The 26,124-nt window shown below is 43.3% G+C and overlaps 1 protein-coding gene across 1 annotated transcript in view; it reads right to left on the bottom strand.

Annotated features, from left to right (window-relative positions):
• ACOXL (acyl-CoA oxidase like) overlaps window positions 1-26,124 on the bottom strand; it is a 341,271-nt gene that overhangs the window by 76,265 nt on the left and 238,882 nt on the right. The window contains exon 16 of the mRNA XM_045446915.1: window positions 2,334-2,421. Within this exon, the coding sequence (XP_045302871.1) occupies window positions 2,334-2,421 (88 nt within the window). The remainder of the gene's footprint in view (window positions 1-2,333; window positions 2,422-26,124) is intronic.

Raw genomic sequence — 26,124 nt, forward strand, 5'->3', positions numbered from 1 at the left:
CGTGACCTGGCTGAAGTCGGACGCTTAACCGACTGCGCCACCCAGGCGCCCCTAAACGTCTAGCTCTTGATCGGCTCAGGTCATAATCTCACGGTTTGAGCCCCACTCTGACCTCGAGGACACCGCTTGGGATTCTACCTCTCTTATTCTCTCTCTGCCCCTTCCCTGCTCTCTCTCTCTCTCTCTCTCAAAAAAAAAAAAAAAAAAAAGTTTCATCTGCTCATGTCCTGGAATGAGTAATATCTGTGGTCAGTACGCAGAGGAGCAGAGGGAGGAGACCAGGTGCCGAAGCCACAGGCCCGGCACCCCTGGGAGTGGAGCTCTAAACATCTACACAGAAGGGATGACAAGACCTGGGCTGCAGGTGCCTTCAGTAGTGCTGACCCGCGTGTCGGTCGTGTGCTGCTTTATCTCCTATCAAGTTTCAGCCGGATCAACAAATCTGAAAAAATAGCCCACCAACAGAAGAGGGGTGGTTTGCATGCATTTCTTGGGGAGCGAAGCTGGTGCTGAGCTAAACAAGACAGTCCAGGCAGCAGACAGCCCACGGCCTCCAGGGTCCAGCCTCTGTGGCAGGCCGGCCAGCATGGACGCTCACATGCTCCTCCAAGAGCCATTCAGACAGTCCAGCCTTCTGCAACATTCTGACGCGAACTGAATTCCCCATGGAGATTTCCCCACAGGGCAGAGCGTGTACAGATGAGTCAGCAGTTGGGTTTTCATTTGTGACGAATAAACTGGCATTCTGGCCTATATACCTGTCACCTTTGAGTTTGATTACGGTGAGTCAATGCCCCTGAGCCTTATACAGTGGGGGCGTGCGGACAAATTAAAATTTCTGGATCTGTATATGAGGGAGCTCAGTCCTGTGCCTTAATGACCTTTGGGAGCCTTTTGCCCTTCCTCTGTCCCTCTAAGTCCCACGCTGGCACCTCCTTTCCGGCCCCGGGGAGAAGGTGGAAGCCAATCCAAATCTGGGTGCTAATGAGGCTGTGGCTATTACAGAATGTGGTCACTGCCTGGGTGGGGAGGTAGGGTGGTGGCTGAGCGATGAGGTTGGGTAGGAGGCAGGCATTCCTGGGGTGCTGGCTTGCCTCTTCACAGAGGCCATCCAGGAACTCCACTCCACAAGATGGTTCCTGAGGACACATGAGTACTGGGAGCCAGGTCCCAGAGTTGTGGGGGTGACCAGACCTGATCCCGCCTTCCTAGGGCCAGCGGTGAGCCTGGTGTGAGGGAAAACCCTACACGGCAAACAAGCACAGAGAGAGCCTTCTTCTTTTAAGGCTTTCCCCCCATGGAGTAGGAGCGTGATGATGAATACACGAATGATTCTGGACCTTACACAACACTTTCAAGAATAATTTGCCATATCTTGGGGTGCCTGGGTGGCTCAGTGGGTTAAGTGACCGACTTTGGCTCAGGTCATGATCTCACAGCTCATGAGTTCGAGCTCACAGTTCAGAGCCTGGAGCCTACTTTGAATTCTGTGTCTTCCTCTCTCCCTGCCCCTCCCTTCTCTCTCTCTCTCTCTCTCTCTCTCTCTCTCAAAAATAAACACTAAAAAAATTTAAAGACAGAATAATTTGCCATGTCTTGATGGATCTTCCACCGTTCCCAAGATTTCGTTTTATCTTACTTGATTGTGTCTGTGGAGGTCGAGATGAACACTCGTGGGTTCTCACTCTCAGCACGACTGACATCTAGGCAGGATGATTCCTTGTTGCGGGTGCTGTCACGCGAGGAGGGATGTTTAGCGGTGCCCCAGGTCTCCATCCACTAGCAACCCCTGCTCAGTTACGACAACAAAGAATGTCTCCAAATGTCACTAAAACGTTCCGGGGAGGGCACGATCGCCTCTGGCTGGGAACCACAGCTTTAAAAGGCTGAACCAGTTTCTTGCTAATTTGAGGATTAGGTTTAAGTAGTTGGTTGTGGTATTTGAAATCCTCCAGGCAGTGATCCTATTAAAAAAAAATACCCTCGCTTCATCCGCGTGGGCGCCCTCCGGCTTGTTTTTGTGGGAATGGCAGTTCCCGTTGGGCACAGGGCCACTGCTGAGGGGCCGCCGTTCGCCAGCTGCCTCCAACCGATCGAGTGTTATTGGCAACTGTCAGGTGGTGTCAGGTGCACTGTTCTTGGAGTTTAGTGTTGGGTACCGGGTGCATGTCGTGCGGTCAGTGCTCCTGGTAGGTTGGGAGTTATTTTGGGGCCCTGAATTCAACACCAGGGCTCAGGCTGGTGTGGGGACTGTCCTTCTTCTGCAGCCTCATTCCCACCTAATTTGCACCCCGAGTCACTCAATCACAAACACTCAACAAGAGCCAACTGGCCTCTGTGAATGCACGCCAGAGACAGGGAGGCAACATGACGAAGACACAAGTTCCAGGCACTGAACAAGTCCTCCTTCTTGCTCGTCACCTGTCACGTTGACAGAGTAAAAATAACCACCGGTGATCTTCTCAGAGGATCAAACTCAGAAGCAAGGCAGATGGCCACTTTGCACATTTTTCGTTCAACCTTAAGCCTGGGTATGTTGCCAGGCTGGCCTCTGCCACCCACAAAGGCTATTTGTTAGATGAAGAAATGCCATAAACGTACTGCGAGTCCAGTTTACGTGGTTATAGTAAGTCCTCATTCACACCAAACACGGCCCCTACCAGCCGCCAATTCTTGAGGTGTAACAGGCGTGCAGGAAACAATCCGAAGCGGAGAGCGCACACACAGATAAAGTGACACGGTGCCAACTGGGTCGCTCACTGCCCGAAGCATTTCAAATACCAGAACTAACAACTTCAATCTAATCTGCAGCAAAGCCAACCTGTCTTTCCTCCCTCCTTCCTTCTGTGGCAGGCCGGTATACTTCCATTTGTTTTCAGGTTGTTTCTCGAATGCCTGTCACAGCTCCGGGAGTGGCGTTTCGCGTCTGATGTGCGTGAGGAGGTAACAGGAGTGTGGAAACCTCACTCACGGCACCTCCACGTCATCCCTCCATCTGACGGATAACGTTTGCACGTTTGCACATCTGCTCTGTGTGAGACGCTCTTTCGATCACGCCTACGGAAAGAGTTGTTTTGCTTTGGTTTTCGCTTTTGTTTGTTTGTTTGTTTAGTTGGCGGGAAGGGAGGAAATCTAACTGGAATAAGAAGGAAGAAAAGACACAAAGAGAAAGATGCCAAATCACGAAGCTGGCAGTTATCGTCATTTAGGTGGCGCTAAGGGCAGATTCTTATCTGACCAGAGAAGAGTGTTAAATTTGTCACTTCTGACTTTTGTTTCTTCTTGCCTTTTTTTTTGTTTCGAAAACCTACCAGTTTGATATTTAAATGTTTAGCGCTTGTCTTTGCTCAAAGAAATAACCCTCAAATAGAAAGTCAGACTCTCTGCATCTGTTTCCCATTTGTTTTAAACTCACACGCTGAGCCCTGTGGTTGGAAGGTAACCTGCGCCTGCAGCTCCGCGGTTCCTGCGGGGCCTGGAGGCCTCGCTTTGTCAAAGCCCTCCTGTAACAGAGCGCTTTGTCCTCCAGTGGAAAAACAGCACTGCAGAAAGCCTCTTCCCATGTATAATTTAGCGTGATCACCTGGGGCAGCAGGCAGAGTTTGGAGGGCCATGTCACATGTGCCTTGAAGTCCCCACCTAACTGGGGTGTCTTAGGATAATCCAGGGAGAGGATAACGTCTGTCTTGCTCCCAGAATCAGTATCTCTCTGTGTTGATATCAAAATTGCAGCTGAAAAGGCACAGTAGAAAATGGAACTCTCAAGGAACAGGCTCTGGAGCACCTGTGGCAACAGTGAGCACAAGAGCTGGCCAGACGCTCCCGTCCCCAAACTCTACCCGTCACACTGCGGAGGAAGACACCTGAAACTCCATGCTGGGGCCTGGTGCACAGGCTCTCCTACACACGCGTCGGCTGCCCCCCACCACCGTATAAGGAGAGACGAAGGATAAAGTATTGTGCAGATAGATGTGTCCAAACAGAACAGAGGGCACTTTTAAATTTTTAAAAAAACTCAGCGTGTATAGTTAAGTCTTTCACTGGCCTGATCTAGAGAAAACCAGAAACAGATGATTGGCTAGACAACGTAGACCCTGCATGAAGAAGGGACTTCAGAGGAGAAAATGCCGCAGAGGGGCCTTTACAAAACTTGCTGTGACTGTACCCCTCAAAAAGTATAAGGCAGGGGCACCTGGGTGGCTCAGTCAGTTGAGCGTCCGGCTTCGGCTCAGGTCATGATCTCGTGGTCTGTGAAGTTCGAGCCCCGCATCGGGCTCTGTGCTGACAGCTCAGAGCCTGGAGCCTGCTTCGGATTCTGTGCCTCCCTCTCTCTCTGCCCCTCCCCCGCTCATGCTCTGTCTCTCTCTCTCTGTCAAAAATAAATGAAACATTAAAAAAATTAAAAAAAAAATGGGGCGCCTGGGTGGCTCAGTCGGTTAAGCGGCCGACTCAGGCTCAGGTCATGATCTCGCGGTCTGTGAAGTTCGAGCCCCGCATCGGGCTCTGTGCTGACAGCTCAGAGCCTGGAGCCTGTTTCAGATTCTGTGTCTCCCTCTCTCTGACCCTCCCCCGCTCATGCTCTGTCTCTCTCTGTCTCAAAAATAAATAAACGTTAAACAAAAAAATTTTTTTAATTAAAAAAAAAAGTATAAGGCAAAAAAAAAAAAAAAAAAAAAAAAAGGTTCAAGTTAAGGGGAAAGGCCCCTTGATGGCCTGCCAGCCTGCTCCTAAGTGCTTTTCCTTAGATGTTGACATCACAGTCCTGCAGCAGGACCCACTTGAGCAGGTCCAGGGTAACCTCATCTCTGCTGGCAAGTGTCCCCTTGCAGCCCTCTCCAGACAGGAAGGCTGGCATGACTTACCCCCCACTGAAGGATGATACCTAGGACTTGGAGCATGTTGATAGGAAGGCACGAGCCCGGGAGAGTGACTGACTGAGAAGTCTCTGTCCCCTCGAGTTGGAGTTTATTGGCAAGAAATAATAGGCTGAAGCCAATCGGGGCTGCACAGTGGTCCACACGTCCAGGTGGGGCAGCCCAGGAACAGTGTGCACTGTCGAGGGGTCAAAACAAGCAGATCAGAAGGTCAGAGTCTGGTTCAGCCTTTAAGTGTAGACTCAGGGTGAACTCCGGAGTGTCACCGCCCACAGCTATAGCCCAGCTGGTAACTGCCTAAGCAATGCAGAGGATTTTATTTAAAAAAATTTTTTTTCAACGTTTTTTATTTATTTTTGGGACAGAGAGAGACAGAGCATGAACTGGGGAGGGGCAGAGAGAGAGGGAGACACAGAATCGGAAACAGGCTCCAGGCTCCGAGCCATCAGCCCAGAGCCCGACGCGGGGCTCGAACTCACGGACCGCGAGATCGTGACCTGGCTGAAGTCGGACGCTTAACCGACTGCGCCACCCAGGCGCCCCTGAGGATTTTAAAATGTATTTATTGCACCGACAACAGACAAAACAACAGAGATCAAGTATCTAACCCTTTCTCCTTATAAAGCCTTAGTAGGACACTTCTGGAGAGTGGATTTTTTTTTAAATGGATGGTTGTTCTTTACTTCAAGCAGTATACCCGCTACTGAAAACTTGTGTGTAACTGAGCCCCACACAAACTAAGTCCTTCCTAAGACGCACCAGACGACAGACGCTGTTAACTGCATTTGCTGCATAAGACGCAGCTCTTAACTGCATTTGCTTATGAGTCTTCAGAAGCCCCGGCGGTAAGTATTACTGATATCTTTTGATACCTTCATTTTGCAGGTGGAAAAGTGACGTAGGTTGAAGAATGTGCCCGAGGTGGCAGGGCCGGATTCGGACTGGGCAGCCAGGCTTCTGAGCGATTGTTTCTAACCGCAGGCCACACTGCCTCCCAATGGACTAATGGGGAGCTGGTTTCCTGGCAACACCTGTCCCTCCCAAAGACAGTTTATAAAGATGCATTGTCACACATGTTCCGTGGTCGTGTTTAATGTGAACCATATTCCACACTTAAAGCCTCTAATGGAAATAAATGCTTACTTCCTAATAAATCATCACACAGTTAAGACAGGGCTGAACTCATAAAGAAACCCCTGCTGGCCTCCCTTTTGATGGATGCCCATATCCATTCCCCCTTCTTCTTTTCTAGAAAACCCCAAGTAGCTTTGGGCAGCAATATTGCCAGATGAAAATATCTATCTCCTTCTAAAGAACCTACCAAAATGCCTCAGCTGACATCACGCTTCATAGTAGAGACTGAGTGCTTTCACCTGATGATTGGTGAGAAGATGAGGATGTCTGTCGTTACTTGTATTTGACCTTATACTACAGATTCCAGCCAGGATAATAAGGCAAGAAAAAGAAATGAAAGGTGTAGAGATTGGAGAGGAATAAGGAAAACTGTCTTCGTCCAAAAAGACGTGATTTTCTGTGTAAAAAAACCCTAAGGAGTGTGTAATAAAGCTACTAAAATGAATCCTCAAATTAAGCAAAATCACAAGATTTGGGGGGAAAAAAACCAACTGAATTTCCATATTCCAGCAAGAAACAATTGGTACTTGAAGTAAAAACGCCACTGCAATGGCACCAAAAATATGAAATACAGATACACTTTACAAAGCACATGCAATACCCGTGCATGGGAAGTAAACGGCATTTCAGGGGGGCACCTGGGTGGCTCAGGTGGTGGAGCGTCTGTCTGACTTCGGCTCAGATCATGATCTCGTGCTTTGTGAGTTCGAGCCCTGTGTTGGGCTCTATGCTGGCAGCTCAGAGCCTGGAGCCTGCTTCGGATTCTGTGTCTCCTCCCCTCTCTGCCCCTCCCATGCTCATGCTTTGTCTCTCTCTCTGTCTCCCAATAATAAATAAACGTTAAAAAAAATTAAAAAAAATTTTTTAAATACAGCCTGTCTAGCATGGGCCTTTTTTCCTTTGTCCACCTCCCATATCTCTGCTTGGAACTTACCTATCTTGTGAGCATAAGAACAGGTAAAATCAGGGGCGCCTGGGTGGTTCAGTCGGTTGGGCGTCTGACTTCGGCTCAGGTCATGATCTCACAATCCATGAGTTCGAGCCCCGCATCGGGCTCTGTGCTGACAGCTCAGAGCCTGGAGCCTGTTTCAGATTCTGTGTCTCCCTCTCTCTCTACCCCTCCCCCATTCATGCTCTGTCTCTCTCTGTGTCAAAAATGAATAAACGTAAAAAAAAAAAAATTTAAACAGAACAGGTAAAATCACACTAAGGAGTTATTTTAAGGTTGCTGTAGCACATTACCACAATCCTGGTGACATAGCACAACAGAAATGTATACTCTCACAGTTCTAGAGACTAGAAGTCAAAATCAAGGTGCTGGCAGGGCGCGCTCCCTCCAAAGTCCGCTTTGTCTCTTCAGGGGCATCCTCACAGAGCTACTGGCCGGGCCAGGAAGGGCCACTCCCCTCCTTCACCAGCTCGGTTCACATCTCCACCTACCCACCACTCCTCCTGACTTTCTGTCTTGTCTTTCAGGAGTGGGGCAGGGGTTCAGGGAGGAGGGTCTTTACATATTTTTTCTGCCTTCTCATATTTTTTATGTTTTCCTTTTTAAAAACCTTTTTTTAAATAAATTTTTTTATTAAAATTTTTTAATGTTTATTTATTTTTGAGATAGAGAGAGAGAGACAGAGCATGAGTGGGGGAAGGGCAGAGACAGAGGGAGACAAAGAATCTGAAGCAGGCTCCAAGCTCTGAGCTGTCAGCACAGAGCCTAATGTGGGGCTTGAACCCACAAGCTGTGAGATCATGACCTGAGCCGAAGCTGGATGCTTAAACAACTGAGCCACCCAGGTGCCCCTATAAATCTTTTTAATGTTTATTTATTTTTGAGAGAGCAGGAGAGAGACAGAGCATGAGCAGGGGAGGGGCAGAGAGAGAGAGAGAGACACAGAATGGGAAGCAGGCTCCAGGCTCTGAGCTGTCAGCACAGAGCCCGATGTGGGGTTCGAACGCACAGACCTCAAGATCATGACCTCAGCCGAAGTGGGACGCTTAACTGACTCAGCCACCCAGGTGCCCCTTAAAAACCTTTCTATAGTTCCCCCTCTCTCTCAATGAGTTCTTTTTCTTTTTGAGCCTACTCCATCGCTTTCTCATTCTTCTGTATTTTTAATTTTTCTGTATTTTTGTGCTGCTCTATATTTTCCCGATTTTCTAGGGGTTTTGTTTTTCCAGTTTTTTCTGCCCTTTCATACTTTTCCCTTGTGTTTTTCAGTGCCCCCTGCCCTGCCTCGTACTGTTCTGTCTTTTTTCCTGGGCTAATTCCACTGCTTCCTCTTTTGCACCTTTCTTATGTGTTCGCACACCAAATTATTCTCCCTTTTCTCTTTAGACCTTTTCCCCCATTTTACTTGGTTTCTTCTGATTGACTTTAGGAAGGGACCCCCCCCCATCCCCACGACAGCCTCCCTTTCCGAATTCTATCTTCTCCAAAAGCCCCCCAGCCTCTTCCTGCATTAATGACCCGGTGTTGGTCAGTTCTCTACTAGTGTCTCACAGAAAGTAGGTGCGTCTGAGTCAGCGCACTGGTGGCTTTCTTAACTGGGAATATAAGATTCTTTGCACCTTTGTCCTTTGAACCTGAGCTGCAATTCCAGGGCAGACAGATAAACACATATGACTCAACATCTTACTACATTCTGGGAGAGAGGCCACATCAGGACACCTTTATATCTACTGTTCCAGCTTGTGTCCTATGAGAAGGAAAAGTAAATATGCCCAAAATGCCCCAGAGAGGGCTGCGTCCTGGCTTTGGGACCCTGAAGGGAAGGGCCAGTTGTGGGGCTCGTGTCTGGTCTCAGAGCCTGGGTCAGTGTTTAAACCCAGGGCCCTCTGTCTCCCACCCCCACCCCCAGACCTTGCTGGTCCCAGTTCTGCACCAGGCTCTACTGCACCAGAATCTCCCCCGCCCTCAGAAGGTGGCAGGTGGCAGCATTGCAGAGGGTGGGTGGGACAGTCCTTGTTTAGTAAGATAAGCCCCTGGGGTGCAAGGCTGGGATTCACATGTTTCCCTAGAGAAACCCAACATTAGAATGATGAATGGCATGATAGTATGAAGGGGTCCAAGAGCTAAGACTTCCTGGGCACATCCATGTGCCCTGCAGTGCTTGGCTCTGTAAGAAGAAAAACATTCTGATGATACAGTAAGTCCCTGAAAAGTCCAGTAGTGGTCCCTAGATCACCCACTGGAACACGGATGTATCTGGCTCCAAAGAGCCTATCTTCCAGAGGAACTCCTGCTGGACCTCCTCGTCGCCAGTCCCCAACAGAGCTTGTTCAGCACAGCTATCTTAGCAAAGACATCACCCCATATGGTCCTCGCTGTTCACACAGGGGCTTCCCCTACAGACGGCCTGCTCTCCTTCCCTCGTGGTTCTCAATAAACATGCACTGAAAGATACACATGCATGTGTAACACACATATGCACATGCACACACATACCATGGCTCCTGTCTACCTTAAACTATGTCCAGTCCCAGGACACATTCCCTCCCTTGCTTCCGATATCTGTAGGTACAGTTCTTCCCACCATCCCTCTGCCTTCGCCTGACTGCCTCCTCCTGGTTCAGGAAGCCTCCCAACAGCAACCCCTCCTGAGTGTGGTCTGGGTCCCCACCAAGCGGCACATCCATCCATGGAAGTCCTTGCCACGCTGCAGTGTGAGCGCTGCTCTGACCAGGGCAGGACCGTGACCAGCCCAGCACCCAGCATGGTGGTCAGGGCCAATGACCGCATCAAGGTGCCCCTTCACACAGATGGATGGTCAGAGCAGACATGGACATGCGGGGAGGGAGAGGAAAAGAAACTGGATTCAGAGGGCAGAAAACCAGCAAGAGGGAATTCAGTAGAGACGGATCTCTGCAGAAACAGGACATGAGGCTCCTGGCCAGCCTTTCCCTGCATAGCAGTTATGGTGTCTGTCGGATTTTCTGGGGTCTTCTCTGTGGCCCCTTCTCTCACCTGCAATGTCCTCCAAGCTCTAATCTTAGACCTGGCAATAGGAACAGACCCCAAAGTTAGAGCCCATTCCTAGTGAAGCCCTCACTATTTTTGTCACACACACAAGAGTTCCAGGCGTGGGGGGCCACACATGTTTGATCTGACCTGTTTCTAAATTTCTTCCCCGCTAAGGCTTAACTGAAATTGTCAGAACATGAAATCAATAGGGTCTTGGCAAAGGGCTCCTATAATTGAATATATTACTTCCTAATTTCTCCTCCTTTTTCCTTTTTGTGTCAAATTAAGAGTCTGCTTTTCATTACTTAGCCTTTCAGAATACAAAAAGATTGTTGGATGATACGCTCTCTTTGGTCATTTAACATACATTTGAACTCTATGCTCCTGAAATTGATCTTGATAATTTCCAATAACAGATACGTAAATAGATAAATGTTTGATACCTTCTCCCTTTTGTAACCACTTCCTCATTTTAAAAGTTCCTTCTAATAGTTCTGGTGGATGGAGGAAGAGAAGGGGGAAGTCAGGAGGCCTTAAATAGATTTTACAGGCACCAAAGCTTGTATTTGGAGTACGATCAGCTAGAAAGATCTTGTTTCAATAATACACTCTTCACGTTTAGCTGAAGACTACGTTATGGAATCTGACTGCCCTTGGTGACTGCTTAAACCTGACATAAGGCAGAACAATGTACATTTAATATGTGAGAGGAATTAGGCCCCGAGATCTTGGTTTCCTGAATCTCTGCAGCAGCTCTGCTGGTGCGTGGCCCATGAGACAGCTGGAAGAGGCATTCTTGGGGCTGGGAGTGAAAGGCAGGGGGTACAGCACACAGAAAGCCCAAATCCCCCGGGGGATTTGGAGCACATGGAGCCCGCTGCAATTCGGAACTCCTTAGGGCTCCGTGCTTCCTTCTCTAGTAATGGCATCCCTCCTCCCGGTGCACAGGCTGGAGCCCTCGCATCACCTCTTACTCCAGCTTTCACCTTCTCTCCCATCAAACTTTCCCAAGTGTCACTGACTACCCTTCCTACTCACTGCCACCACCCCACACTCAGGCTGTAGCTTAACTCTTCTGGGATGATGGTTACCGCGGCCTTCGAAGGGGTCATCCTGACAGTGCTGACTCCAGAATCATCTTCCTGACACCACTGTGCTCAGGCCACAGTCCCATCACCTGCAGGAAGGGTAGAAGGTTCTCAGGCCTGCAAGCAGGGTACACAAGGCTCACGGCAGTGAGGGTCTACGGGCCGCCACAGTCACTCTCTTGCTAGCTTCTGTAGCCCAGCACCCGGGATGTGGACTGGCTTGATGCTCAGCCTGAACATGCGAGTTGCTCATTCACATCCCATGCCATGCCCGGAAGGTCCTGCCCACCTCTGCCCGGGGATGGTGTGAAATGGCACATTCTGCTGTTTACCAGGCAGGACTCAGCTCGGGGACATTCCATTCCGTGGGCCACCCTCACCCACAGAATGGCGTGGCCCTTCCTTTGTTCCAGACCCCTCTCACTGCACTTCGATTTGACCTACATTACTGCCACCACCCCTCCCAGGCTGAGTTCATGGAGGACAGCCATCGTACCTCGGTCATCTCTGCAGCCCCAGACTTGCAGAGTGACTGGTGTACTAGGTCACTGGGGAGCAACATCTTTCAAACAAGGAACTATCCAGTAAAAATAAAAACGTTTACACGTCTTCTCTTATTTTTCCTAATTGTTTATTTAAATATATATCTAAAGCTCCAGCAAAGCTTTTTTATTTCACTGTCACTAAGACACTTATATTTTTGGCTAACCTTTTAGGGATTCTGAAACAGCACACTTTCCAGAATGTCGAGATAACCTCTGTGTGAGCTTACGTGGTTTGGTATGAAGAGAGATTTGAAAAGCTTGGGAGAAAGAGGTGAATTAGCACTGGAAATTGACAAACAACAAAACAGCCTATTCCAACAGTCTGAGGTGCTGGTGATCAGGGAAGGAAGCGTGACAGATCACACGAAATTATAAGTTAATAAGTGACTGTCCATTCCCACCCCTAAGCTGCTAAGCTGGCAGGTGATGGGCAAGACTTAGCACTGCCTCAGTGGAGAGGCCAGACTGAGAGATGTTAAGCCTCTTACAGAACTTATCTGACTCCTTCCTTTGCATTATTAGGATACCACATGAGATGGTGTCCTAACATCATACCTGTGTGCTTGGTCCCAAGTGCCTCAGCCTGAAGGAGGCCCCTGTGATTCGACAACTTTACCATTTCCCTTTTCCTGCAACCAGGTTGTTGGCTGTATGGCAAAGCATTGGGCTTTGGGCTACCATTAGTTACAGTAGGAACTTAACGAATGTCCTTGATGCCAGATGACCATGGGGATCTTCCTATTGGCCTTGTGGAAAGACAGAATGAAACAGAATAATAGTTTCATTCCTGTTTACCATAATACTACAGTCTCCAGTAGCTTTGAGCCTCTAGATAAGTCTACCTCCTAACCACAGAGAACTTCAAGAAACTGTTGTTCAAGCCCAAATCATACTCAACAGTGAAAGGTTGAAAGTTTTTCCTTTGAGGTCGGGAACAAGGCAAGGTACCAATTCTTCCCACTCCTATTGAACATAGTACTGGAAGTCCTAGCCAGGGCAATTAGGCAAGGAAAAGAAATAGAAAGAAAGCATCTACATCAGAAAAGAAATAAAATTATCTCTATTTGCATATGATATGACCTCATATGTAGAAAACCCTAAAGACTCCACTAAAAAACCATTAGAATAAATGAATTCAGTAAAGTTGCAGGATATAAAATCAAACTGATATACAAATCAGTTATGTTTATATACACTAACAGCAAACTATCTGAAAAATAAATGTAAATAATCCCATTTACAGTAGCATCGAAAACAATAACATAGTTAGGAATAAATTTAACCAAAGAGGTAAAAGATCTGTCCCCTAAAAGTACAAGATTAATGAAAGAAAGTGAAGAAGACACAAATAAAAGAAAGGATGATCTCATATGTTCATGGATCAGAAGAATTAATGTTTAAATGTCCATACCACCCAGAGCCATCTACAGATTCCGTGCAATACCTATCAAAATTATAATGGCATTCACTCCAGCAACAGAAAAACCAATCCTAAAATTCATGTGAAACCCAAAAGCCCACGAACAATCAAAGCAATCCCGGGAAAGAATGAAGCTAAAGATATCACATTTCCTTATTTCGAAGCCATAATAATCAAAACAGCATGGTACCGCCATAAAAAAGAACATGTAGACCAATGGAACAGAATTAAGAGACCAGAAAATCCTTTACCCTTGCCCATATACAGTCAACTAATATTTGGCTGGGGAGTCAAAACTACTCAGTCGGGAAAGGATACTCTCTTCAATAACTGGTGCTGGGAAAACTGAATAACCACATGCAGAAGAATGAGATTGGATCACTATCTCACACCACTCGCAAATTAACTCTAAATGAGTGAAAGACTCAGATAGAAGACCTGAAAACCTAAAACTCCTAGAAGAAAACATAGGGAAAAGCTCCTTGACACTGGTCTTGGTAATAATTGTTTGGATATGACGCCAAAAGTCAAGCAACAAAAGCAAAAATAAGCAAATGGGACTACAGTAAATTAAAAAGCTTCTGCACAGAAAAAAAACCCCAACAATATGAATAGGCGACCTATGGAATGGGAAGAAATACTTGCAAACCATTTATGTGATAAGGGGTTAATATCCAAAATGTATAAGGAACTTATACAACCGAATAGTGAAAAAAAATTCTGCCTATTTAACAAATAGGTAGAGGACCTGAATAGACATCTTCCCAAAGAAGACATACAAATGACCAACAGACACATGAAACGATGTTCAGTATCACTAATCATCAGGGAAATGCAAATGAAAAACCACAATGAGATCTCACTTCACACAGTCAGAATGGCTGTTATCAAAAAGACAAGAGATAACAAGTGTTGGCAAGAAAAGGGAATCACTGCACACTGTTGGCAGGAATGTAAAATGGTGCAGCCACTGTGGAAAACAGTATGGAGGCTCTTCAAAAAATTTAAAATGGAACCACCATATGATCCAGCAATCCCACTTCTGGGATGTATCTGAAAGGGCTGAAATCACTACCTGGAAAAGATATCTGTACTCCTATGTTCACTGCAGGATTATTCACACTAGCCAAGATATGGAAGCAACCTAAGGGTGTGCCTATGGATGAATGGATACAGATGCATGTACATAAGCAATGAAATATTTTTCAGCCCTGCAAAGGTAGGAAATCCTGCCATTTGCAACAACATGGATGGACCTTGTAGGCTAAGTAAAATAAGTCAGACATAGACAAATACTGTATGAACTTATTTATTATATGTGGAATATAAAGAAGCTAAAGTCACAGAAATAGAGACTAGATGGTAGCTGCCAAGAGTTGGGTGGAGGAAATGGGTGAAGACGGTCAAAGGGTACCAGCTTCCAGTTATAAGATGAGTAAGTTCTGGAGACCTAAAGTACAGCATAGTGACAACAGTTAACAATACTATATTACATGCTCGAAAGTTGCTAAAAGACTAGATCTTAAATATCTCATTTCCCCCCCACACACACCTCACAAAAAACTACTTATGTCAGGCAATATATATGTTAATTAACACTAGTATAGTAACCATTTCACAATGTGTGTATCAAATCATCACATTGTACACCTTAAACTTACACAATGTTATATGTCAATTATATCTCAATAAAGCTAGAAAAAAACAGCACACACAAAATTGAAAAAGAAACTGCTGTTCAGTATTTAGTCACTTACACCCAAATTCACTAATGATCAGTGTGCCATAAACTGGAAAAATGTCATTTCTATGCTATGCTCTTCAAACATGAGCCTAGAGCTTGGCAACATGTCCCCACAGATTTGACATTCTCTGCACCTGAGTTGTCTCGTCCCCTGGTCCTGTCTGGGTGACTCGTGCAACTGTCCATGACTGAGCCTCCCTCGGCACCTCAGCCAGGGGCCTGCTTCCTGTGGCCCAGCCTCCCAGACGTCAAGATCTCTGAATAGAAGGTTCAGAACGTCTAAGGTGTATCCGCCTGCCTTCAGAGCCAGCTCTCAACAGCTCACCTTTTGCCAGACTCCTGTGATCCTGGCCACTGGCCTAGACCAAAACTCATCATCTGTCAACATGCTCTCCAGATTCCATGCTGCTGGCCGGCCTGGGCACCTACCACTGTGTTTTGGTATGACACAGCAAGGTGTGTAGCGCAAAAACGACACGTGGTAATTGTTGTCATTAGCCATTTCTTTTTGCCCCCAATTAGTAAATCGAGATTCAGCGGCTGAGGCCTCCTGTTAGAAACTGCTAAGTTTCCACGTTCATATGTGAAACGATGAGAAAGTGCCTATCATGTAAACAGCCTGTTTAAATGCTGCGAGGCGCTGTTTAAGTTATATCATTAAATGCTTTAATTGCAGTACAAAATGCATTCAGTCAGATGTACCACCTTCGTAAATCTTAAGTTTCTAGCTTGATGATTTTCAACATGTGTATATACCCATATTAACCACCCAGATAAAGATGCATAAATTTCCCGTATCCCAGTTTGTTCCTCCCTCCCAGCCAACGCCCTTCTCTCCCACCCTGTGATTCCCCACACCGCCATCAACTAATTTTGCCGCTTATTAAACGAATGCCGGATGTATGGAGTCATACATTATTAACTCCTTTGTGTCAGGCTTCTTTCACTAAACATAACGTCTAGGAATTTTCTCATGTTGTTGCATGTAACAGTAATTTATCCCTTTTTGTTGCTGAGTAGAATTCCACTGTATGAATATACCACAGCTGGTTGGTTAATCCAATGCTCATGTCGATGGACATTTGGGTTGTTCTCACTTGGGGGCTAGAATTGATAAAGCTGCTATAAACATTCTTGTGCCTGCTTTCATTTTTCTCGGGTAAATACCTCGCGGGGGAGTTGCCGGTCATAGGGAATGTATTTTAACCTTATAAGGAAATGCCAAACTGTTTTCTGTCATTGCCCTTTTACACTACCAACAGCAATGCATTTTCTCGTTGCTCCACATTGTCACGAGGATCGAGTGTCATCTGTCATTCTAGTTCAAACCATTTCAGTACGTGTGTCGTGGTATTTCACTGTGGTTTTAATTTCTATTTCCCCGATGACTAATATGGTTGAGCAAGGTTTCATGTGCTCATTACCATCCTTTCATCTTCTTTTGTGAGGTGCCTTTTCAAGTCTTCTGTGCAAAAAAAAATTTTTTTTTTTTTTTTTGGATTGTGTCTTTATTATTGAGTTGCAGTTCTTCACGCATTCTGGATAAAAATCTTTTGCCAGATACGGGTATTGCAAATAATTTCTCCGAGGTTAAGGTCTGCCTTTTTGTTTCTTTACTGGCGTCTTCAGGAGAACAATTTTTTTTTCTTGGTTTTGAAAAAAAAAATCCAGTCAGAAGATATTTAATATAATGGTCAGTGCTTCTTACCTCTTTTCTAAGGAACCTTGGTTTACTCCAACTCCACAGAAATATCCTCTTTGGTTTTTCCCTTTTGCAAGGTTTATGGTTTGCGTTTACATTTAGAGTCTATCATCAATCTCAAATTAACTTTTGTGTGTTGTACAGGGAATAAATCAAGGTCCCTTTTATTCCCCATTCAGATATCTAGTTTCCATTCAGATATCTAGTTCCTGGCCCAATTTGTTGAAGAAATTACCTTTGCATTATTTAATTTCCTTTGTACCCTCGTCAAAAATCAAATGAACATATATGTGTGGGTCAGTTTCTGGACTCTATGGTGTTCCATTAATCTGGTTTTTTTAAAATTTTTTTTAATGTTTATTTATTTTTGAGGGAGAGAGACAGAATGTGAGGTGGGGAGGGTCAGAAAGAGAGGGAGACACAGAATCCGAAGCAGGCTCCAGGCTCTGAGGGGTCAGCACAGAGCCCGACAGCACGTGGGGCTCGAACCCATGGACTGAGATCATGACCTGAGCCGATCATCCAACCGACTGAGCCACCCAGGCGCCCCAATCTGTTTGTTTATCCTTATGCCAATCCGGTACCATCTGGATTACTGGAGCATTAACAGAAATTCTGAAACCAGGTAGTGCAAAGGCTTCCACATTTCTTCAGCTTTCTCATAGTTGTTTTGGTTAGTTTAGGCCATTTACATTTCCATATGAGTGGTCACATCAGCCTGTGAGTTCCTACAAAAGTTCTGGCTGAGACGTTTGATTGAGATGGTGTTGAATCTATAGACCAATTTGAGGAGAATGAACATCATAGCAATATTGAGTTCTTCCATGCACAACATGGCATACTTCTCCATTTATTTAGGCTTTAATTATTTTCTGCAACTTTTTTTAAAAATTTTTTAATGTTTATTTATTTTTGAGAGAGACAGAGAGAGAGTGGGAGTGGGTTAGGGGCAGAGAGAGAGGGAGACACGGAATCCGAAGCAGGCTCCAGGCTCCGCGCTGTCAGCATAGAGCCCGACGCGGGGCTCGAACTCACAAGCTGCGAGCTCATGACCCGAGCCGATGTTGGACGCTCAACCAACTGAGCCACCCAGCCGCCCCTACTTTCTGCAACATTTAAAATTTTCAAGATATAGATCTTGCATTGCTTGAATTTTTATTGTTAAATATACTCCTAAGAATTCATGCTTTTTTAATGACATCATAAATTGTATTTTTAAATTTTGTTTCCCAATTGTTTATTGATGTTATGTAAAAATAAAATTTATTTTGGATATTGAGTTTGCACCCTGTAAACTATTGATTTATTAGTTCTGGTAGTATTTGGGGCTTTTCTGTTTTTTGGTAAATTCTCTCATATTTTCCATGTAAACAATTATTTCATCTGCAAATTAAGATAGACTTATTTCTTCCTTTACAATCTCTGTGTCATTTATTTCTTTTTCCTGTCTTGTTGCCCAACTAGAATACCCAGTGTAATGTCAAATAGAAGTGGTAAAATGAACTTTCTTGCCTTGTTCTCTATTGTAAGGAAAATGTGCAATATTTCTCCATTAGATATGATGCCAACTATTGGTTTATTATAAATATGCTCTTTCAAAATTGAGGAAACCACTTTCTATTCCTAGTTTGCTAAGACTTTTTAAATTTTTTTTTTCAACGTTTATTTATTTTTAGGACAGAGAGAGACAGAGCATGAACGGGGGAGGGGCAGAGAGAGAGGGAGACACAGAATCGGAAACAGGCTCCAGGCTCTGAGCCATCAGCCCAGAGCCCGACGCGGGGCTCGAACTCACGGACCGCGAGATCGTGACCTGGCTGAAGTCGGACGCTTAACCGACTGCGCCACCCAGGCGCCCCATGCTAAGACTTTTTAAACATGAACCTGTGTTGGATATTGCCAAAAGTCTTTTCTGCACTATATAATCATGTAATTTTTCTTCTTTATTTTGTCAATATTGCAATTTGCGTTAACAAACATATTTGAACGATAATTCAAACTTGCATTCCTGGAAAAAACATCACTTGGTGATGTATTTTCTTTTATATACTGCTGGATTCGGCCATTAATATTTTATTATACATTTCTACCTGTATTCATAAAGAATATTGATTTATAATTTTTTTGTAATGTACTTATTAGTTCTTGGTATCATCAGTCATATGGTTTTTGAAAGAGTTTTGTGTAAGACTGGTTTTTTTTTATCTTTAAATTCTGATAAGATTCAACAGAAGAACCATCTGGACCTGGGGCTTTCTTTGTGGAATGTTCCCATTACAAATTAAATTCATTTAATAGGTATTTTTAGAGCTTCCATTTTTTGCTTGCTTTTGAAAGTTGTATTTTTCCAGGAGTTTGTTCTAAGTTCTTGAATGTATTTGCATAAAATTGTTCATAATATTCCCTTTTTGTGTTTTTAACATCTGTCCTGTATGTTACAATATCTCCTCTTTCATTCTTAATATTATTAGTGCTTTATCCCTTTTCTCTTGATCAATCTTGCTAAGGATCAATCAGTTTCATCAATCATTTTAAGAACACACTTAGATTTCTTGATTTTCTCTATAGTTTGCTTCCTACTTTATTAATTTCTTCCTAATCTTTATTGTTACCTTTATTCTACTTATTTTGCTCTTCCTTTTCTAGCTTCTTAAGGTAGAAGCTTCCTGCATTTATTTAAAATCTTTTTTTTTTCACTTTCTAAGATAAATATTTCAAGTTATAAATTTCCTTGTAAGGAAATTTCACTACACCCTACAAAATTTGGTATGTTGTGTTTTCATTATCATTTGGTTTGAAATACTTTCCAATTCCCATAGTGATTCCTTCTTTGATTCACAGATTATTTAGAAATGTGGGAGACTTTCCAGGTATCATTTTGTTATTGATCTCTAATTTAATTCCATTGTTGATAGAAAAGACATTCTATCTTTTAATCTTTTAAAAAGTTTATTGACTGACATTACTGAGACTTATCTTATGGTAGCACTGTAATCCTGGGTGCAGTTTTCAATAAATATCTATATATCCTAAATAGGTCAAGTTGAATGATAATGCTGTTCACAGTATTGTAGTCATACTGAATCTCTGTCTACTAGTCCCATCAGTTACTAGATTTGTCTGTCCCTCCTTTGAGTTCTGTCAATTTCTGCTTCAAGTATTTTAAATCTTTGTTATGGTGCATATCTATTTCAGGCTATTCTCTCTTCTTGATGCAGTGACTTTTAAATCATCATGAAATGACCCTCTTTATCCTTGCTAATACTTTTTGTCTTAAAAGTTGGCTTTATCTGATATTAATATAGGCTCTCTTATGTTCTAGTTGCATGCTATATCCTTTTATTGTCTCTCTTTACCTTTAAGGCATCTAGATGGAATTTTTGTATTTTTAACCCTCTGTGATGATGTTTGCCTTTCCACTGGAACGTTCAGTCCATTTACATGTAATGTAATTATTGATTGTGTTTGGTATAAGTCTACTTGTAGTCTATCTCTTTAGGTCTTTAATTTTTGTTCCTCCTTCTATGACTTCTTCTGGATTAACTAAAGAGTTTTCTTTTTGTCTCAGTCTACCTTCTCGATTATAATATGTATTATTTACTTATAACAGTCTGCCTTTAATTAATAACACTCATGTATAATATAAGAACCTTATAATAACATAATTCCATGTACACTACATCCCATCTTTTGTGCTATTGTTGTCATATATTTTACTTTTATGTACTCTGCAAACTCTAAATAATTATAATTATTTTTGTTTTAAATGACCAATTGAACTATAAAAAGTTTAAGATAAGAAGGAAAATTGCCATTAATATTTACCTATACATTTTGCATTTTCAGTGTTCTTTTCTTTGGATTTGAGTTCCCATGTAATTTTGCTTTGTTCAGCTTGGAGAACTTGCCTTAGCATTTCTCGGAATACAGGTCCCTGGTAACAGTTCTCTCAGCTATCCTTTACCTGAAAATATCTTCAATTCATTTTTGATATATGTCTTTGCTGGATCTACAACTCCAGGTAGACAGCTTTATTTTGTCTTTCTCTTGGCAGCCCTTTAGAGAGATCTTTTGCACTGGCTTTTGACTCTGTGTTTTTTTTTTTGTTTGTTTGTTTTGTTTTGTTTTGTTTTTTTTTAACATTTATTTATTTTTGAGACAGAGAGAGACAGAGCATGAACGGGGGAGGGGCAGAGAGAGAGGGAGACACAGAATCCGAAACAGGCTCCAGGCTCTGAGCTGTCAGCACAGAGCCCGACGCGGGGCTCGAACTCACGGACCGTGAGATCATGACCTGAGCCGAAGTTGGACGCCCAACTGATTGAGCCACCCAGGCGCCCCTTGACTCTGTGGTTTTTAATGAAAGTCAATCCTCATTCTTATCATTGCTTTCTTATGTGTTTTCCTCTCTGGCTACTTTTACAAATTATTCTTTATCTTTGGTTTTCAGACATCTTTGGTTTTACTATGATATGTTCCCGTTTTTGTGATTGTTTTTTAATCCTCTCTGCTTGAATCTTGCTGCATTTTTGAATTAAAAAAAATTTTTTTAATGTTTATTTTTGAGAGCAAGCGAGCAGGGGAGGGGCAGGAAGAGGGAAGGAGACACAGAATCTGAAGCAGGCTCCAGGCTCTGAGCTGTCAGCACAGAGCCCAGTGTGGGGCTTGAACTCATGAACTGTGAGATCATGACCTGAGCTAAAGTCTGACGCTTAACCTACTGAGCCACCCAGGTGCCCCTTGCTGAGCTTTTTGGATTTGCATGCTATCATTTTTTTTTTAAAAGAAAACATTTGACTAATACTTTTTCTGTTCTGTTCTCTGTTATCTTCTTCTAAGACTCCAATCACATATATACTAGAGTATGTGATCCTGCCCCACAGGTCATTGAGGCTCTGTTCATTTTATCAATCTTTTTTATTTCTGTGCTTTAGTTCAGATTATTTCTATTGATTTGTCTGTTCACTGATTCTTCCCTCTGTTCTGTCCAATCTGTTGTTAATCTGTAATCTCATCCAATAAATTATTAATTTATTGATAATACTATCTTTTTTTAGATTTATCCCATTTAGTTCTTTCTTTTTAAGAATTTCCAAAAGTCTTCTGAAATTTTAATGTATTATATCCCATCCACTCTTTAATAAATTCACTGTATGTTTTCAAAAGCTCTTTTCTTCTAATTTCAACACCTGGGTCATTTGGGGAATCTTTTTCTATTTACTGGTTTTTCTCTTGATTATGCATTACATGTCTTTATTTCTTCACATGTCTGATAACATTCTATTGTGTATTGGGCAATGTGAATGATACTCATTCTAGATCCTGTTGTCTTCTTCTAAAGAGTGTTGAGGTTTTTTTCCAGCATTAAGTTAGATCACTAGCAGATAAACTTGGATTTGTGGAGGCTGTTGTATGCTTTGTCAGAAAGAATATTTTTGGTTTTGCCTTTAGTCTGTTTTAAGTTTACCTTTAGTCCTTGGGTGAATCTCTTTTCCTCGGACATAGTCTTATACATAAGGTAGGGCCCTCCTAGAACTTCACTGGAAAGCCCCTTGACTTTGCCTTACCCTTCTAACTTGGCAGGATTCAAATTACAAATTCTGCTTCCTATGTAGTAGGCAACAGTTGAATTCTCTGCTCAGCTCTTTAATCCCTCCAGATTAAAAATCCCTTGAGTTCTTTGGGGTCTTGTCCATCCATGCATATTTCATACATGAGTCAAGGATCTGAATAATGTTCATACACATATTTTGAAGTTTCCTTCTCTGTGGTTCCCTCCTTGTTCTGGATCTTTCGCTTTGATTTTCAGTCTTTCTGACAGTCCCAGACTCCATCTGCTGAACTCCTCATGACATTAAGATTGTGGTTTCCATGTGATAACTTCCTCTTTAACCTAAGTGCAGGAAAAGGCTTTCCAACTGTCAGTTACAATTCAGAGACAATAAAAACAAATATTACTACATTTAACTACATAAAAGTTAAAAAAAATTTTTTTTTGCATGGCAAAAATCACCACAAACGGTCAAAAGACAAGTGACAAACTGGGAGAAAAATTATGCAATGTGACAAAGGGCTAAGATCTTTAATACAGAAAGTAGTCTTAAAAACGGATGGACACAAGACCAAAAGCTCTATGGATAAATGGGAAAATGATATGAATAGACAATACATGAAAAATATGTTAAAATGGCCCTCACACTGACAAAAACTGTTCACTCACTTACTTACACTTTAAAAAAAATTTTTTTTAACGTTTTATTTATTTTTGAGACAGAGAGACACAGAGCATGAGCAGGGGAGGGGCAGAGAGAGAGGGAGACACAGAATCCGAAGCAGGCTCCAGGCTCTGAGCGGTCAGCCCAGAGCCCGACGCAGGGGTGGAACTCACGGGCTGGAACTCACGGAACTCATGACCTGAGCTGAAGTCGGGACGCTTAACCAACTGAGCCACCCAGGCGCCTCTCACTTACTTATACTTAAAGAAGTATAAGTTAGACCAAAACAGAGATACCATTTCTCACCTATCAAATTGGGGGTTGGGGGAAGCATGAGGACAGGTTCTGTTGATGAGACTGTGAAAAAATGAACATTATCTGGTGGTGAGGATGGGGGCTAGGGATGCAAAGTGGTACAACTGTTCCAAAGCAGAATTTGACAATATCTAACCAAACTACATATGCACTTACTTTGGGCCCAGTGGTCGAATTTCAAGACATCTTCCCTGGAGATACACATTAAGCAATACTAAAATTTATATGCATATGGCTATTTACTGCGGCATTATTTCTAGTTGAAAAGTACTGAGAGGAAGATTAAATGCCCATGTATTAGAGAAGGGTTAAGGAGGTGACAGCACATCCACAGCATATTATTCTGATGCCATTTAAAAAAATGAGATGGATCTCTATGAAGTGATACAGAATAATTCCCAAGACATACTACTGTTAAGTGGGGGTGTGGTGGGGGGAAGTCTAGAAGAATATCTATGGCATGCTATCCTTCATGTAACAGAGAAAGCAATATAAGAAAATACACATGTTCCTGTGTATTTTGGGGGAGAAGAATAAAGGAAAAGTAAGCTAAAAACTAAATAAAAATAAAAAGGATGCCTCTAGGAGTATGTAGAGGGGGAAAAGGAAGAAATGAAAGTGTGGATGAGTATACCTTTCTAAAAGCTTTAAGTCCTGGAAACTTAGTAGTGCTTTACGTAGCTAAACCATGAATGGAGTAAAATCAACCAGGAAGATCCCAAAGTAGGAACAAATAGGAACAATTGAACTTATATAACAAACAAATAACATAATCTCACTAAAGGATATGGAGAAGGAAACGAAAGTAAATTGGGAAACACTATTTTGTTTCGATACTATACGCTAAAAGAAGAATACGATATTCTAGTTAGTAAATGCGCTTCTCACAGAGGTATGGGTTAGCAATTCTGAAACCACTTACTGTGTATACTAAGGAAGATCAAATAAGTAAACACATATTAGACAATGAAATCCAGGCTTCTCACTGTCTCAGAGAAAGAAGTTACAAATAGGAAAGAGGGAAGGCTAGAATGAACCTTGTGGTTTTGGATTAGAATCAGAGGTACCAGCATAAACTTGTGGTCTATACACACATACAGGTCTTGTGAGAACGTGTGAGTTAGTAAACATACATTTATTTCCTAGCTTAGAACAGCTAGAAGCATTGACACCCCAGCAATAATCAGCACACCCAGAAAACAGGTGTTGGTTTTTAAATACCATTTTCCAATAAAAGGAAGCGGGGTTTCTTGGAAAATGATTATACGTCTGGCAGGGAAAACTCAAGATATGATACATTTTGTGGTAACAGAAAATAAGGAAGTGCTTACTAAAAAACAGAATAGTGACATATCGAAGGGATATAAGGCATAAGCAGAAGGAGCTCTCAATAGCCAAAACTGGAACAATTTGAGCAAGAAAATAAATAATGATGGTATCAGACTGTAGCCCAAACACAGAAACGATATTGCTGAGTCTACACTGATATAAATAATAACTAATTGAATAAATAAGTAGTTGCAGGAGAAGGGACAGTTCTTGGTTCTAATTAACTAATGTAATCGAGATGGGGGACATAGAAATTCCCCACTAGGCATACACCACAGTATTCATCGTTTCCAGGAAGATTCATAGATGGACACGGGTAAAAGTTTGAGGAAAAACAGGATATCTACATAATCAAGCATCAGTCTAATCTCTGCTCTTGGTGACTGTGTTACCTTGAAGAAAACACTAGCCTTCTTCATCCTCAGGTTGCCTATCTGTAAATGAGCGAGTTTGACTAGCTCACCCTTAGGGACCCTTCTAGCTCTCACACTCCAAAGGAAATGACCACACCTCCCAGGGAGTAATCAGGAATACAATTTCCTTTTCCTTTCCTTTCTCTTCACTTCCCCTTCCTTCTTTATTTCCATTCGCTCCCCATAGTAGGTTTCCCTAGGAAGAGAATTTAGGGTGCTCTCTATGAGAGAAAGGTGGAGTAAGCCAGAAGTGAGGGGAAAAAGAGAAAATGCAACTGGGTTGCTACAGGGCGGAGAAGAAAGTAAGAGAGAGGAACACATCACAGAACAGAAACATTTCCTATGGCCAGCAACAACAAGGGGAAAGTGCCAAGCTAATGCTTGGGAGCACCATCCACTGGGGAAGCAGGCCCATCCACTCCGGGGTCTCACAAGACCAACATCTACCCTTTCCTCAGCCACCAAGTATGGCCTGCTGTGAGAAGTGGCAGTCAGTTACCCTCTCCCTTTCTCTGGAGTTGCAGGACTTTAAGCCTTATCTCTCACTGAGAAATGGGCACATGCTCCCCATTGAAGGAATTTCAAGCACTGGTCAGCAGAGAAGGAGCCACACTTCTGCACAGGTGGCCGTTGCACAGGCAGCACCCATGCTGCGAAGATACAAAGGCCCCTCCATCAGACTGTCCTGGTCTTCTGATCATTTCCTCAATTCAACTTGAGTAAGAAGATGCATCAATATCAATGCAAAGTATGAACTCAGGAAATTTGGTTTCTAATCCTGTTTCCTAGCTTTGATGATCTGTCTCTGGAACAAAGCTCTTGGCATTTCTGTGCTATGAGATTTTTAGTAAAACATCTGCTATTCAGGCCACTGTATTGGCTTTTAAAAAGGTAACAAACACAACCCAGCTGCTGTCACTCTCTTGTTCCCTCTCCCGACCCTCAAACTCTCAGAGAAGCACAAACAAACCAGCACCAGAGTTCTTCCTCTCTTTGGGCTTGTCGACGATAGCAGTTCCAAGATCCTCTCCGGACCTACCAGCTACCTGGTGACCAAAGCTCCCGAGGACCTATGACCGATGGAGATCATTACAGCCCTACATGCAGCACCAGCCATGTGTATGCCATCCAATGCCTAACACAGCTCCCATTTTGCACAGACAAGAACTCAGATAAGATTCCAAACCCCAACCTGGTGACCTGAGCAAAGATGCTGTCAGTCTAAAATTATAACAAACAAAATAGCTGGCATCATCTGTTAGAAAGACAGTCTTTACAGAAGTACTCTGGCTTTATTATGTTTTCAAGATCTAAATTAAGAGTTTTAAAGACACACACACACACACACACACACACACACACACGCAGTCAGGTGGCGCGCTGA

This window comes from Leopardus geoffroyi, chromosome A3, assembly GCF_018350155.1.
Source record: "Leopardus geoffroyi isolate Oge1 chromosome A3, O.geoffroyi_Oge1_pat1.0, whole genome shotgun sequence".
Lineage (NCBI taxonomy): Eukaryota > Metazoa > Chordata > Mammalia > Carnivora > Felidae > Leopardus > Leopardus geoffroyi.